The sequence below is a fragment of the Cyprinodon variegatus genome, unplaced genomic scaffold (genome assembly GCF_000732505.1).
Source record: "Cyprinodon variegatus isolate N-32 unplaced genomic scaffold, C_variegatus-1.0 Scaffold1819, whole genome shotgun sequence".
NCBI lineage: Eukaryota > Metazoa > Chordata > Actinopteri > Cyprinodontiformes > Cyprinodontidae > Cyprinodon > Cyprinodon variegatus.
In genome coordinates, this window is record NW_015152272.1 from 709 (window position 1) to 12,680 (window position 11,972).

General features: G+C 41.3%; 1 protein-coding gene across 1 annotated transcript in view; it reads left to right on the forward strand.

Annotated features, from left to right (window-relative positions):
* Positions 1-2,080: 2,080 nt before the first annotated feature.
* Positions 2,081-11,972, forward strand: part of LOC107104615 (E3 ubiquitin-protein ligase SMURF2-like) — a gene marked incomplete at its 5' end in the record, with an annotated part of 13,844 nt that continues 3,952 nt past the window's right edge. Inside the window, 6 exons of the mRNA XM_015404653.1 lie at positions 2,081-2,299; positions 6,930-7,033; positions 10,418-10,532; positions 10,647-10,825; positions 10,908-11,166; positions 11,248-11,449. Coding sequence (XP_015260139.1) covers positions 2,081-2,299; positions 6,930-7,033; positions 10,418-10,532; positions 10,647-10,825; positions 10,908-11,166; positions 11,248-11,449 — 1,078 coding nt within the window. The remainder of the gene's footprint in view (positions 2,300-6,929; positions 7,034-10,417; positions 10,533-10,646; positions 10,826-10,907; positions 11,167-11,247; positions 11,450-11,972) is intronic.

An 11,972-nucleotide genomic window follows, 5' to 3' on the forward strand; every position in this document is an offset into this window, starting at 1 on the left:
CTTCTTCACGCATGAGCTTTTCTTTTTCGGTTCCATCCTGGAGGAAATGTCTTTCACCAATATTAGGAACATTAGCCAGAGTTTGTAAATCGTAACAAGATTTAACTGGAGTCTGCATCAATTCTTTCTGTTTATATTAACTCTGTATAACATTATCTATTGCGTTTTCTGTTTAGTTTCAGAGCTAACTTTGAAGGGACTGTCTAGCTTGTGACAAACATCTGGAAAATATATCGGTCCTCCTGGTTCTCTGTCAAGACATCTGCCTTTTATCAGGCCGGAGATTATAGCCATTTTCACCTCTCCTGTGCCGTCATCCCACAAAAATGTCAGATATATATAATGTCCATCAAAGTTGCAGTTTATAGCCCTGCATGGCTTTGGTTAAGACGTCCCTGTGCTGTTGCTGTCTTGCTGAGTCCAGGCCCCCTTTCTGGTCCAGGTCGGCATCCAATAGGTAAACGAATCCGTTTCTGCAGGATTGCATTTGTCACCAGAGGGAAATGTTTGTGATTGATCAAATTGAGTTTCTTTGGACTTTCAGGTAACGTGTTTCAGGCATGCTCTTTAATAAGTAGCTGGGAGGAGATCAGAGGACTAATTTAAGGGTGAAAGTGCAGAAGGAGAGAGATGCTCCCGCGCTCTGAGCTGTCTGCTGTGTTTGGGTGCTGTCTGCCTCCCATCTCCTTCTTGTTGGTAGGAAATAAGAGGGATTTGTAAGGAGCTCTCCTGCATCCTATGGGCCATGTGGCTTTCTGGGGTAGCAGGAAGTGATTAGATTCTGCTGTAGAGACCCCAGAAACCAAAAAGGGGCTTTGCTGTAGAGAATACGGTGCTGTGGTGAACTGGAATGCAGTCTGTTGGGTTTGGTGGGTTCATTAGAGTCTAAAGCAGCTCCTAAACGACTGTGCTCTGTCTGGAGGTCATTTGTTACCACTTCCAGTTAGTTGTTTTTTCTTTTCTATTTAATTACAGCTGCATGCATAGTGGCAGCTGTCTGTAAGTCAATAAGCTTAACAGGACATGAATCAGAGGCTAATGTGTTTAACTTCTAGGTTGCTGCAGTGAGCAGCATACGATTCTCTGTGTCTTCTCTGTTGAAAAATTGTCTTCTGTATCTACTTTATTATTATCAGCAGATCGTTTCCTAAGCAATAGAACTGCTTTCAATTATAAACGCACCAAGAAATCAACTAGAAAATAAAACTCTCTTTAGACCTGAATATTTGAGGTGCACAATAACGGAGAACTGCATTATTGTGTTGGTGTACTATAATCTCCTTTATCTGATAAAGCAGGGAATAAAATGCAAAATTGTTCAGTTTATTGTTTTAGAATATCCAGAGAGGTCAAAATGTTCTGTTAAATTTTGGTTTTGCAGAGAAATTGGAATATTTTACACACTGGTGACCTGAAAAAATCACCACTGATTTTCTGGTTGGTACATTACTAGTTTCATGACCAGGTTATGATATAATATAAGCCTTAATGGTGGGGTTGGGGGGGTTATTAATACTCTTTATATATTACTATTGGCGTATAAACAAGCAGATTTCACTACCTTGTTTATTTTAAATTTTCTCCTACAGATGACTTTTTAAAAGGTCCCAGTTTGGCTGAAAACTGAAGCATGTTTAGTCTGGTTTAGTTGCCCCCTGCTGGTCGTTATAAATAATGCATACTTTGGCATTTATTTATTATAGTACCTTGAGGCTTAATTACATGGGAATCCAGCAGATTTTAGACAAGCTTTGACTGTTCAAGGAATTTATTGCCTCTTTAAAGCAAAAACCTTTGAATGATTTTAAAATAAGTGGTGAATCTTGGCTGACATTTGTCTTAACTTGATGTCATGCAGACCACTGTTCTTATTTAAAAGTAGCAGTGCTTGTTAGAGGTTACATGTCGATTCTCTAGTTACATACAATATACATTAGTAAAAACAATAGAATGTATTTCTAGAAATGAGTTTTAGGTTATTAAAGGCTGTCGGAAGCATATAGTTTTGTAAATGAAACTGCTGCTTCAACATGTTCTTCCTTAATCTTGTCCCTTTCTGTCCCTCTTGTTTCCTTTTCCATCTCTGACGCCTTCCAGTCGTCAGAACCAGGTGAAGGATCAGGCCCAGCAGGCTCTGGTGTCCCCCGCCCAGCTCCCAGAAGAGGCAGAGTGTCTCACCGTCCCCAAGTACAAGAGAGACCTCGTTCAGAAACTCAAGATCCTGCGTCAGGAGCTGTCCCAGCAGCAGCCTCAGGCTGGCCACTGTCGGATCGAGGTGTCCCGTGAGGAGATCTTTGAGGTCAGCATACCATCTAAAGCTTACAAAGCCGGGACTGTATTCACAGAACGCTACATCCAGTGCCTTAGAAAGGGATTTATACCCTTAAGGCTTTTCAAATCATGTGAAAACTACAGGACAGTTGTCGATAAATCGGCACAGAATAGCATAGTTGTGAAGGAAAACCAAAAAAGTTGAAAGAAAAACCACTACTTTGTTTTCCAAGTTCGAAGACATTTCACTTCCCACCCAGGAAGCTTTTTCAATTCAAAATGTCTGGATTAGCGTTGAGTTCCAAGCTTTATAGAGTAGCCCAAACAAAGCCTTGTTTTGGCTTAGAAGACATGCAAATTGAACCGGAAGAACAGTTCCACCCCTTAGGAACGGGGAGTCGTTGAGGTTTTTGTTAGCCTGCACTCCCCAATATTGGCCTGTGCCTCTGAAAAGGGAGTCTTTAGGGTCATCGTTAGCCTGGCTGACCAGGCAAGATGTTTTGGTCCCCTGCATGGGGATGGGGGTTGGGATGATCGTAAGAAGGAATCAACTCTATTGCTGCATTATAGGTTTTTGGGAGTCCACCCCTTCTGTTTAAGGTTGGTTTTTCTCTCTTAACATAAATGGCTTCCTTCACACCCCTTTAAAACCACTTGTCTCCTTTGTCCAAAATGTTAACATTCTAGTCCTCAAAAGAATGTCCTTTGTTCTTAAGGTGTAGACGTACCGCAGAGTCTTGCCCGGAGGAGGTAGTCCGTCTGTGTTGGGCCATGTGTCTGTCTAGAGGTTGTTTGGTTTCTCCAGTATAAAAATCAGAGCATTCCTCAGTGCATTTAACTGCATATACAACTCTGATAATCTTAGGTTTGGAGGTTCTGTCCTTAGGATGCACTAGTCTCTCTCTAAGGGTCTTGTTTGGTCTGAAATGTGCTGGGATTTTGTGTTTGGAGAAACTCCTCTTGAGTCTTCTCCAAGAGGATTTTTTCCAAACACAAAATTTTAAGGCAGGATCATAATCTTGATTAACTGACTGCACAGACAATGTTTTGAGGTTTACTTTCTTGCTTAAAAATATATTAATACTACTTTTTTACCAGCTTTACTGGACGCGTCTGACCTTTATGTGGACAAGCATAAGAAATGAAGCAGCTGAAGCTTCTTTGCTGCCAAAAGCGCGTACGGTTTGTAGCATTAGAAGAGACAGGCCTTGTTCTGAACTCTGAACAGCTCTGAATGGATATTTAGGGTCATAGTCTCAATTGAAGGTGAACCTGTTCCTCATTTTCCAGCTTGTCGCCTCTTCTAACAGGTTTTATAGACTGAATTGTCGTTTATTTTGCTACATTCATCTTCCTATCAATTGTGACCAGCTTCCCTGTCTGCTGAAGAAAAGCATGATGCTTCCACCCCCGTGTTTCACTAAGCGTTCAGCGTGCTAATGATGGAAGATTTCCTCGTCTCCAGAGTAAACAGGAAAATGTTGGTCTAGCTTTAACTGCATGTTTCTTCTTTGCAGCTCTTTGCTTTTTTCTAATAAATGCTTTTCAGTTGTCGTCCTTCCACTTCAGTTTTTATGCTAATTCCCCTTGGTAAATCAAATAAACTCCAACAAAAAAGTCTCTGGTTGTAATGTGACAAAGTTAAATATAAAAAAAATTCAGGGGTGTGAATACTTTAGTAATGCATTGTAGTTAACCCTGGAATAAACGGGGAACAGCTTTTTTTCCCTGAATCCCTGCTATCCTGACGTTGTTTTTGTGTGTTTTTTTTCCCTCTTAAATTTAGCAGTCGGTATATCTTATCAGTGCACCTGAAAGATTTGCTTGTAGTGAAGCTTATTTTCAGCTCCTCCTCCGCTGCTCTTTTTTTACGATCTCCACTAAAGGTCGATGCCCTGCGCCGTCTGGCTACGAGAATGTTTCCCTCACTCATCGTTATCTATGATGTGCGCCGGTACGGCTGCTCCAAATCCAAACCAGACCTCTCCATCCGAGGAGGATTCTCTCAGCGGGGGCAGCTTTAGGGTTGTTTCTGGGAGTTTTTTTTTTCATTCTCTGCATCTAGGAGGTGCAGAGCCTTCACCAGAACAACACCACCTGCAGCAGACTGCATGACCCTCATAAAGTACGCGCTGGAATGTGCTGGAACAGCCGCGTCTGTTAATCTGAGCGAAGACATTTTTGTTGGCTGATCTCAACATGTGGGAGGGTGGGAGTGTTGGGGCTGGGGGGGTAGAGCAAGTCTTAAGGTTCAGAGAGACATAACTGCATAGCTTCTCCAGACCAACTCAGGCAGTAAATTATGCCTCTATAGGAAACTGTTTGGTGGTGGACTTTCACAGCTGTGTCTGAGTTTATTTTTATGGAGCAGATAAGACATTCTCCCAGCCATGTGTTTGTCTGCTCCATCCTGAGGGCATGGCGGAGCCTGGCAGAGGAAGAGGCAGTCTTATTAGAGTCTTATGCTTGTGTTTATTATAAATGCCTCTAATCCACTTAAAAGGAGCCCTCCCACTTAACACTGTAAGCTGTCTGCATGTGTGGAGAACACTGGCAGAGGTGCAGAGCTCTCAGCCTCAGAGTAGAGTTTAAAATCTAAAACTACTCTTGTTGACACTGAACTGGAGCTTTCTGGCTTCTTGCACAATTGGCGTTATTTCATAAATCTGAAAATAAAGCCTTAATTGGTATTAAAATGTCTTAAATCAGTCTTTCATACCGTAAATAGGATTTTATGATAGTGATTTTTCCCGAATATGACGATACTTGCTAAAGTTTGCTTTTTATTTTTATTCACATAATAATTTACAGAACGGCTCTTGCTGTAACATCACTCAGCCCTGATAGCAAAGCCAATAAAGGCGATCTTCGCCTCAGAGGAGATCTAGCTTTGCCTTAGACCACGTGGGAAAAGTGTAAATTCTACTAGAATGTGGCCAAGTACCAGAGGATGTATATGAGGCTCTGTGTATTTTGAGCAAGAGATGTTTGAAGCTCAGTTAGATGGGAATCAAGGCCTTCGAGTTGTATATTTTGAAACGTGATGCACAAAGCATTGAAGACAATGTTCAACCGTAGGCCCAGACTTGAAGCTGTGATGTTGTGGACTTTGAACACTGTGACAAATCACCAATCATACAAGATAAAAAGGGACTTGGAGACATGTACCGTGCTATGTTGCACGAATCGGTCGCTCATTTGCATGCAGCTCCAAGAAAGCGGCCACCCTGACCAAGTTTTCAACGTATCAGAGCTACTGTGGTGAAAGCTGACAATGACACATTTTAACAAGGATGATCTAAACATTTGATTTTAATTAGCGCGTCTTAAAACACCTGTTTCACTCATTGTGTGCAGTGAAGCGACAAACTATAAGGTCTGCAGAAAGGATCATTAGGGTTGACCTTCCCTCCATCCTAGAAATAAATGAGTCTAGTGTGAGGAAAGGGTTAGTTAACATCTCTGAAGATCCGTCTTAGTCAAATGGTGTAGACTTTAGGTTCTGCATTATGCTAGTGGGGTTTTTTTCCTTTTTTTTTTTTTTTTTACATAATCCAGTTTTAACATTGAAAAGCTTTCATTCTGATCAAGCTAAAGAACATCCTAAAGCCTGAGTAGTCAGCTCTTCTGCCATGAAACAATATATGCATAAAATGTTTGCTTCTACCTTTGCAGGAGAATTGAAGCCTGCCTTTTAATTTAGTAATGATAAAATTAGCTGTTCATATGCATACTGCTCATTTTGTATATATATATATGTATATATATATGTATATATATATATATTTAATTGAATTCAGTTTATTTGTATAATGCAGACTCAGAACATGTAATCTCAGGCATTTTACAATCCAACATCCATGGATGGAATCATTGACTTGCAGAACATGTTCCTCCTGGTTGACGATGTGGTGACAGTAGATATTCGCTTTTGTCATTGACTAAACAGCAATCCCTCACATTGAGGATGCATGCAGCAACAGTCAAGAGGAACAAATCCCTTTTAACAGGAAGAAACCTCCAGCAGAACCAGGCTCAGTGTTGGCAGCCGTCTGCCAAGACTTGCTAGGGGTTCAAAGACACTGAAGCAGGCATAAAAAACAAACCTAGAAACACTGATGTCGGAAAAGTTAATAGTAAACTACCTCCTCAAGCGGCTCTGACTAGGAAAGAAACGGTAAAAAAGATTATCTCTGAGCCGTTTTTCATGTCAAGAGGATGAAAAAGAGCACATACAGTTAGTCACGGTAAAAGCTGACCCCATAGCTATGTATTTGTGCAAAGGTCGTTGAAGGCAGCAGCCATGCTGGTATTTCTCAGCTGCTATGATGAGAATAAAATAGTAAGGGGTTGAAATGACAAATACTGCAGAAGTGGTGAATAGAGGCAGAATGATATGAAGTTGTCCCTTTGTCCTCAAGCAGCTCAAGCCTATAGCAGCATAATGAAATGTGTACGCTGTGACTGTAATTAGTCAAATGTCATGCATTTGCACACAGTCATAGCTGATCTTTTAATTTCAGAAGGAGGTAGGTCTGGTTGATTAGAAAAGTTGAATCCGTGACTCGCCCTGATCATCCCTTAAACTCTTCAGTAAGACACAAAGAGATGTTCCTTTGATATTTAACCGACTTTGATGATGTGTGTCTGTTTTGCAGGAATCATATCGGCAGGTGATGAAGATGAGGCCTAAGGACCTATGGAAACGGTTGATGGTGAAGTTCAGAGGTGAAGAAGGCCTCGACTACGGAGGAGTGGCCAGGTTAGCGGAGCCTATGATTTAAAGCATTCACCGTTGTTTTGCCTTTTATAGCCGATTTATTGCTCTGAATAGGCTGTGTCCATCAGGCATACACCACATGCAGTGGCTCACAAAACTGTTCATATCCCTCTGAGCTTTATGTAACCACAAAGTCCAGTTTATTTTATTGCCTGGGTTAAGCTAAGAATATTATGACATATTTTACAAAGATGAAAAATTAGCTTATATTTACTCTGCAATTGAATCCTTAAAGCTCCACCTTTGTTCAGGGGTCACCTCTGGACATTCTCAATGTGTTGCAGCAGATTAACCTGCTACATCCATACGATTAACCTGGACCTACTCTTTGATTTCATCAGTCCTCTACAAGAAAGCCATAAGAGATCTGGTTTCAATTTGCCAAAACCTATATAGGGACTCTCTCATTTTGGTTTATATGTTCTTATTAATTAAACTGTTAGCATCCTTCCTGGCCTGCTCCTCCTCTCAGACAACATGGTGACCAAAAATAATCAATAATAAAATTGCCAAATTAGTATTTACATTAGCAGCCATTCAAAATGGCCCTTCCCAGTCAAACACCAGCCGAATGGCAGCCAACTTCCCTGCAACTCCCAGCAAAATCCCGTCCAACTTCCAGCCACCGGAGTGACCCCCTCCTGCATATTTTTTTATTCTGACTCCACCCTTTCCCTGAATTACAGGGTCTGACCAGGAGATGATGCTTCTCTTTAGATATTAATGTCCACAAATCATGACAGAAAGAATATTTCGGTACAAATATTGGGGTTTAAAAACGAATTGTAGGGGACCAGCCAAGGACCCATCAAAGAAAGTCTACTTCTTTGAAAGGCTACTACTGTAGTAAAAACAAAAATAACCCAGATGAGAGAAAGAAGATCTTTGAATCCAATAATAGAAATGACACAGTGATGACAAGTATTACAAATTATCCCTGCTGAAATGAAATAAACATGCTTCAACAATAAAATAAGTGTTACATGGATAGCAAATGGAGAGAGCGGCAATGCATGCACTTTACTTGATCTCATAGCTGCTGAATGCACTAATGAATCAGCTAACTCATGCGTATATCTGCCAATACCCATACAAGAAAACGTTGCTAATATCAGCCAAAAGTATTTAGCCCCTGGTGAATCGGTCTAACTCAGGTTTAACTCAGGTCAGTCTAACTCAGTCTGAAGGAGGCAGATTTGGAAAGACAGATGAGCAAAATGTCTGTTTCTTGTTAAAGAGAAAATGAAACAGTCAACCAACGTTACTTAATTCACAAGATTGTATCTTACTTTTATCGATAATTATATACTGTATGTGAAAAGTATAAATAGAAAAGAAAAGAAAACATTATTTTATATTTTTTTGCCAAGGTCACTGAAATGTTGCAGTACTCCAGTGACAGTGATGTCACAGGGTCGGTCAATGATTTAGCTACCAATTGAATACATTAGCTACACCGGAGACACAACACAACCATGAAACTCTTAAAACAGTTTGATGGAAGGCGAAGCTGAAGCGACACTGAAACGCCTAAATTATATTGCTTATGCTTTTGAGCCCATTTACTGTGTGAATCAAGCCATAGTTGGAGAGAAGAGTCTGTTTTGGATCTGACTATCCCTGCTAGCCCACAGAACACCCGCTGTGGAGAATATGGAAAGCAGACTACTTTTGAGTCTGGCAAGCTAGCGGCCCATCGAACAGCCGGCTATAGCCTGAAGCTGCTCTGAGTGCTTTTAATTTCACCCCCTATGGCGGGGCTAACCAATTAAAAATCAGCAGGGTCCGAATGAAGAAAACCATCAACCAGTAAAGGAGACATTTTTAATTATAATCTGTTACCTTAAACAGAATTTAACAACCATCCATTTATCAATACATTGACTTTTTAAATAAAATGAATACATATAAATTCTAAAGTATCGTTCAGTTTGGTAAAGAGACAATTTCCTGATTCACATATTTTATAAAACACCTGAAATCACTGTTTGTTATTTATTTATTTATTTTTACGGCTTAATAAACGAAGGGAGCTTTAGGCTGCCCTGCAGGGCTTTAAACCTGGGTTTGAATGGAGACAAAGCCATTCTCAAGCACATATCAAGGAGCTCATTTTGAGCCTGGATCCATATTTATTTTTGATTATGTTCATGGTGTAGAATCCTGCTTCACAGCAGCAGGTTGATCCAAACATACTCTAAATGTGCAGATATCAAGGAGCTCATTTTGAGCCTGGATCCATATTTATTTTTGATAATGTTCATGGTGTAGAATCCTGCTTCACAGCAGCAGGTTGAGCCAAACATCCTCTAAATGTGCAGGGTCATCTTAGAGCACACCATTTCACTTTTCTTTCGCCAGTTGACTGCAGTTCTTCCAGCAGTCCACACTTTCTCTGCCTTCTTTTTCTCGTCTTCTCCTTCTTCCCCATTGCCCGGCTTGCCACAGGTTTGCCTGCCGTGTCTTAAAGTAGCAACAGCAGCAACCCAGACTGACAGCAGCTCATTGGCTAATTTGTATCACGTGTAGCCTGATCCTGGGCGCTCTGGAGGGCTTTACCGTACAAACAGGAGAAGCGGCGCAAGTGAAATTAGACACTTTCGTCGGACATCATGCGGTAATTTATAAACATTTTAAATCAGGTTTGGTCCGGATTAGTCAGCAGGGGGTTCCGGATCTGGACCGCGGTCCACTAATCCGTGACCTCTGCTCTATGAGTTGGGCTCTACTGACCAGCAAACTAACTCTGACAGCAGGTCATTGGCAACAATCAGCCATAATAAAAGGGAACAGAAATATGCCAAACAGGGAGAGCAGTAACACAAACAGTTATGTTGGCAATTATTAAATCATTAACTATACCTCCATCTCAAAAACAAACGTCCACCACTAGAGCTTAGTTCTCCAAGTTCTCTTCTTTTACCTTTATATTATTCAGATTTGTAATATAATTACTGATACTAGTTAGACAAATTCTCATGAATTGGTTTAGTTTCTTTTCCACTTGGTTCCAGTTGTACATGTTAAGCTTTTGATTTCATAATTTAATCTACAAAGACCACACTGCTCTAGAATTATAATTTTATCCATATTTTTTTCAGCATTACAACAAATCCCTTTATTATACGACACAATATGCCTTTCTAGGCTGTTGATGGACAGATAAATTGCAGCGGTGATGCCCTAAATGTACGCAAAGGGTTGTGCTTTTAAGTGAAAATGCATCCCCAGTTCTTCCAATTTATTCTCTTGCACTGTTTTTAAAAAGGTGAAGTTAAAGGACAAAAAAAGCAAACTTTTGCATGATGCTTTGAGTGTATTCCTCAGCCCATCATTTCCACCATCCCTGCTTTTTGTCCTCTGCAGGGAGTGGCTCTATCTGCTGTCACACGAGATGCTGAACCCTTACTACGGCCTCTTCCAGTACTCCCGCGATGACATCTACACGCTGCAGATCAACCCAGATTCTGCTGTAAATCCTGTGAGTTTCTTGGTTGTGACAAAACCAGCAGGAAAAGCGGAATAAAGAAGCATCTTTGTTTAGAGCACAGCCTGTTGGATAATAAAAATTAACATCCTTTTTTTGTCCTTTCAGGAGCATTTGTCATACTTTCACTTCGTAGGCCGCATCATGGGGATGGCTGTGTTCCACGGCCACTACATTGACGGGGGTTTCACTTTGCCCTTCTACAAACAGCTGCTGGGGAAACCCATCACCCTGGACGACATGGAGTCCGTCGATCCCGACCTGCACAACAGCTTGGTTTGGATCCTGTACGAGTCACTCCTTCTAAACCATTCTTTACTTGCACGTTTGCCCTTTTAACTTTGATTTTAAACGTAATTCTGCCGCCAGGGACAACGACATTACAGGTGTGCTGGACCACACCTTCTGTGTAGAGCACAACGCATACGGAGAAATCATCCAGCATGAGCTGAAGCCCAACGGTAAAAGCATCCCCGTCACACAGGATAGCAAGAAGGAGTACGTCCGCCTCTACGTCAACTGGCGCTTCCTGCGAGGCATTGAAGCCCAGTTCCTGGCCCTGCAGAAGGGCTTCAATGAGGTCATCCCTCAACATCTGCTCAAAGCTTTCGATGAAAAGGAGCTCGAGGTATGCTAGTTTTCATTGCCGTGGTTTTTCTTCGTCTGGCTTCTTTTAATCCAACACGCAGAATGCTTTCTCCACCTCTAGCTGATCGTATGCGGGCTGGGTAAGATCGACATCAACGACTGGAAGTCCAACACGCGGCTGAAGCATTGCACTCCGGACACCCACATCGTTAAATGGTTCTGGAAGGCTGTGGAGTCTTTCGATGAAGAGCGCAGAGCCCGGCTGTTGCAGTTTGTCACAGGTTCCTCCAGAGTTCCTCTGCAAGGTTTTAAGGCTCTTCAAGGTAAAGCATAAATCACAGAGCCATAGATATGAGCTGTTTCCTCCTGTAGGCAGGGTGTCTATGAAGTCAGGAAAGGGAATGATTGAGTCTGGATGGATATAGAATATAAACAACAGGAAAAATGTATTTATTATCTACTCTTTTATCTAAAAGTTTTAGTCATCTGTCTATCTAGTCATTTATTCATCCCTCCATCCAAGCATTCATTTATACATCTAGACTTTGATCCATCCATCCATGCTTACTTCCATACATTAATGCATTCACTCATTTATCCTCCTATTTGTCCAATAATTCATCCATCCATGTATCAATATGAGGTTTAATTAATTTGTTCATCCTTCCTTGGATCCGTTAACATTTCATCTATCTCTGCTTCCATACGTTCACTCAGTCATCTGTCCATCCTTCCATTCCTCCATCAATATATACATCTTGCACTCATCCATCCATGAGTCTGTCCATCATCCATCCATCCATCCATCCATCCATCCATCCATCCATCCATCCATCCATCCATCCA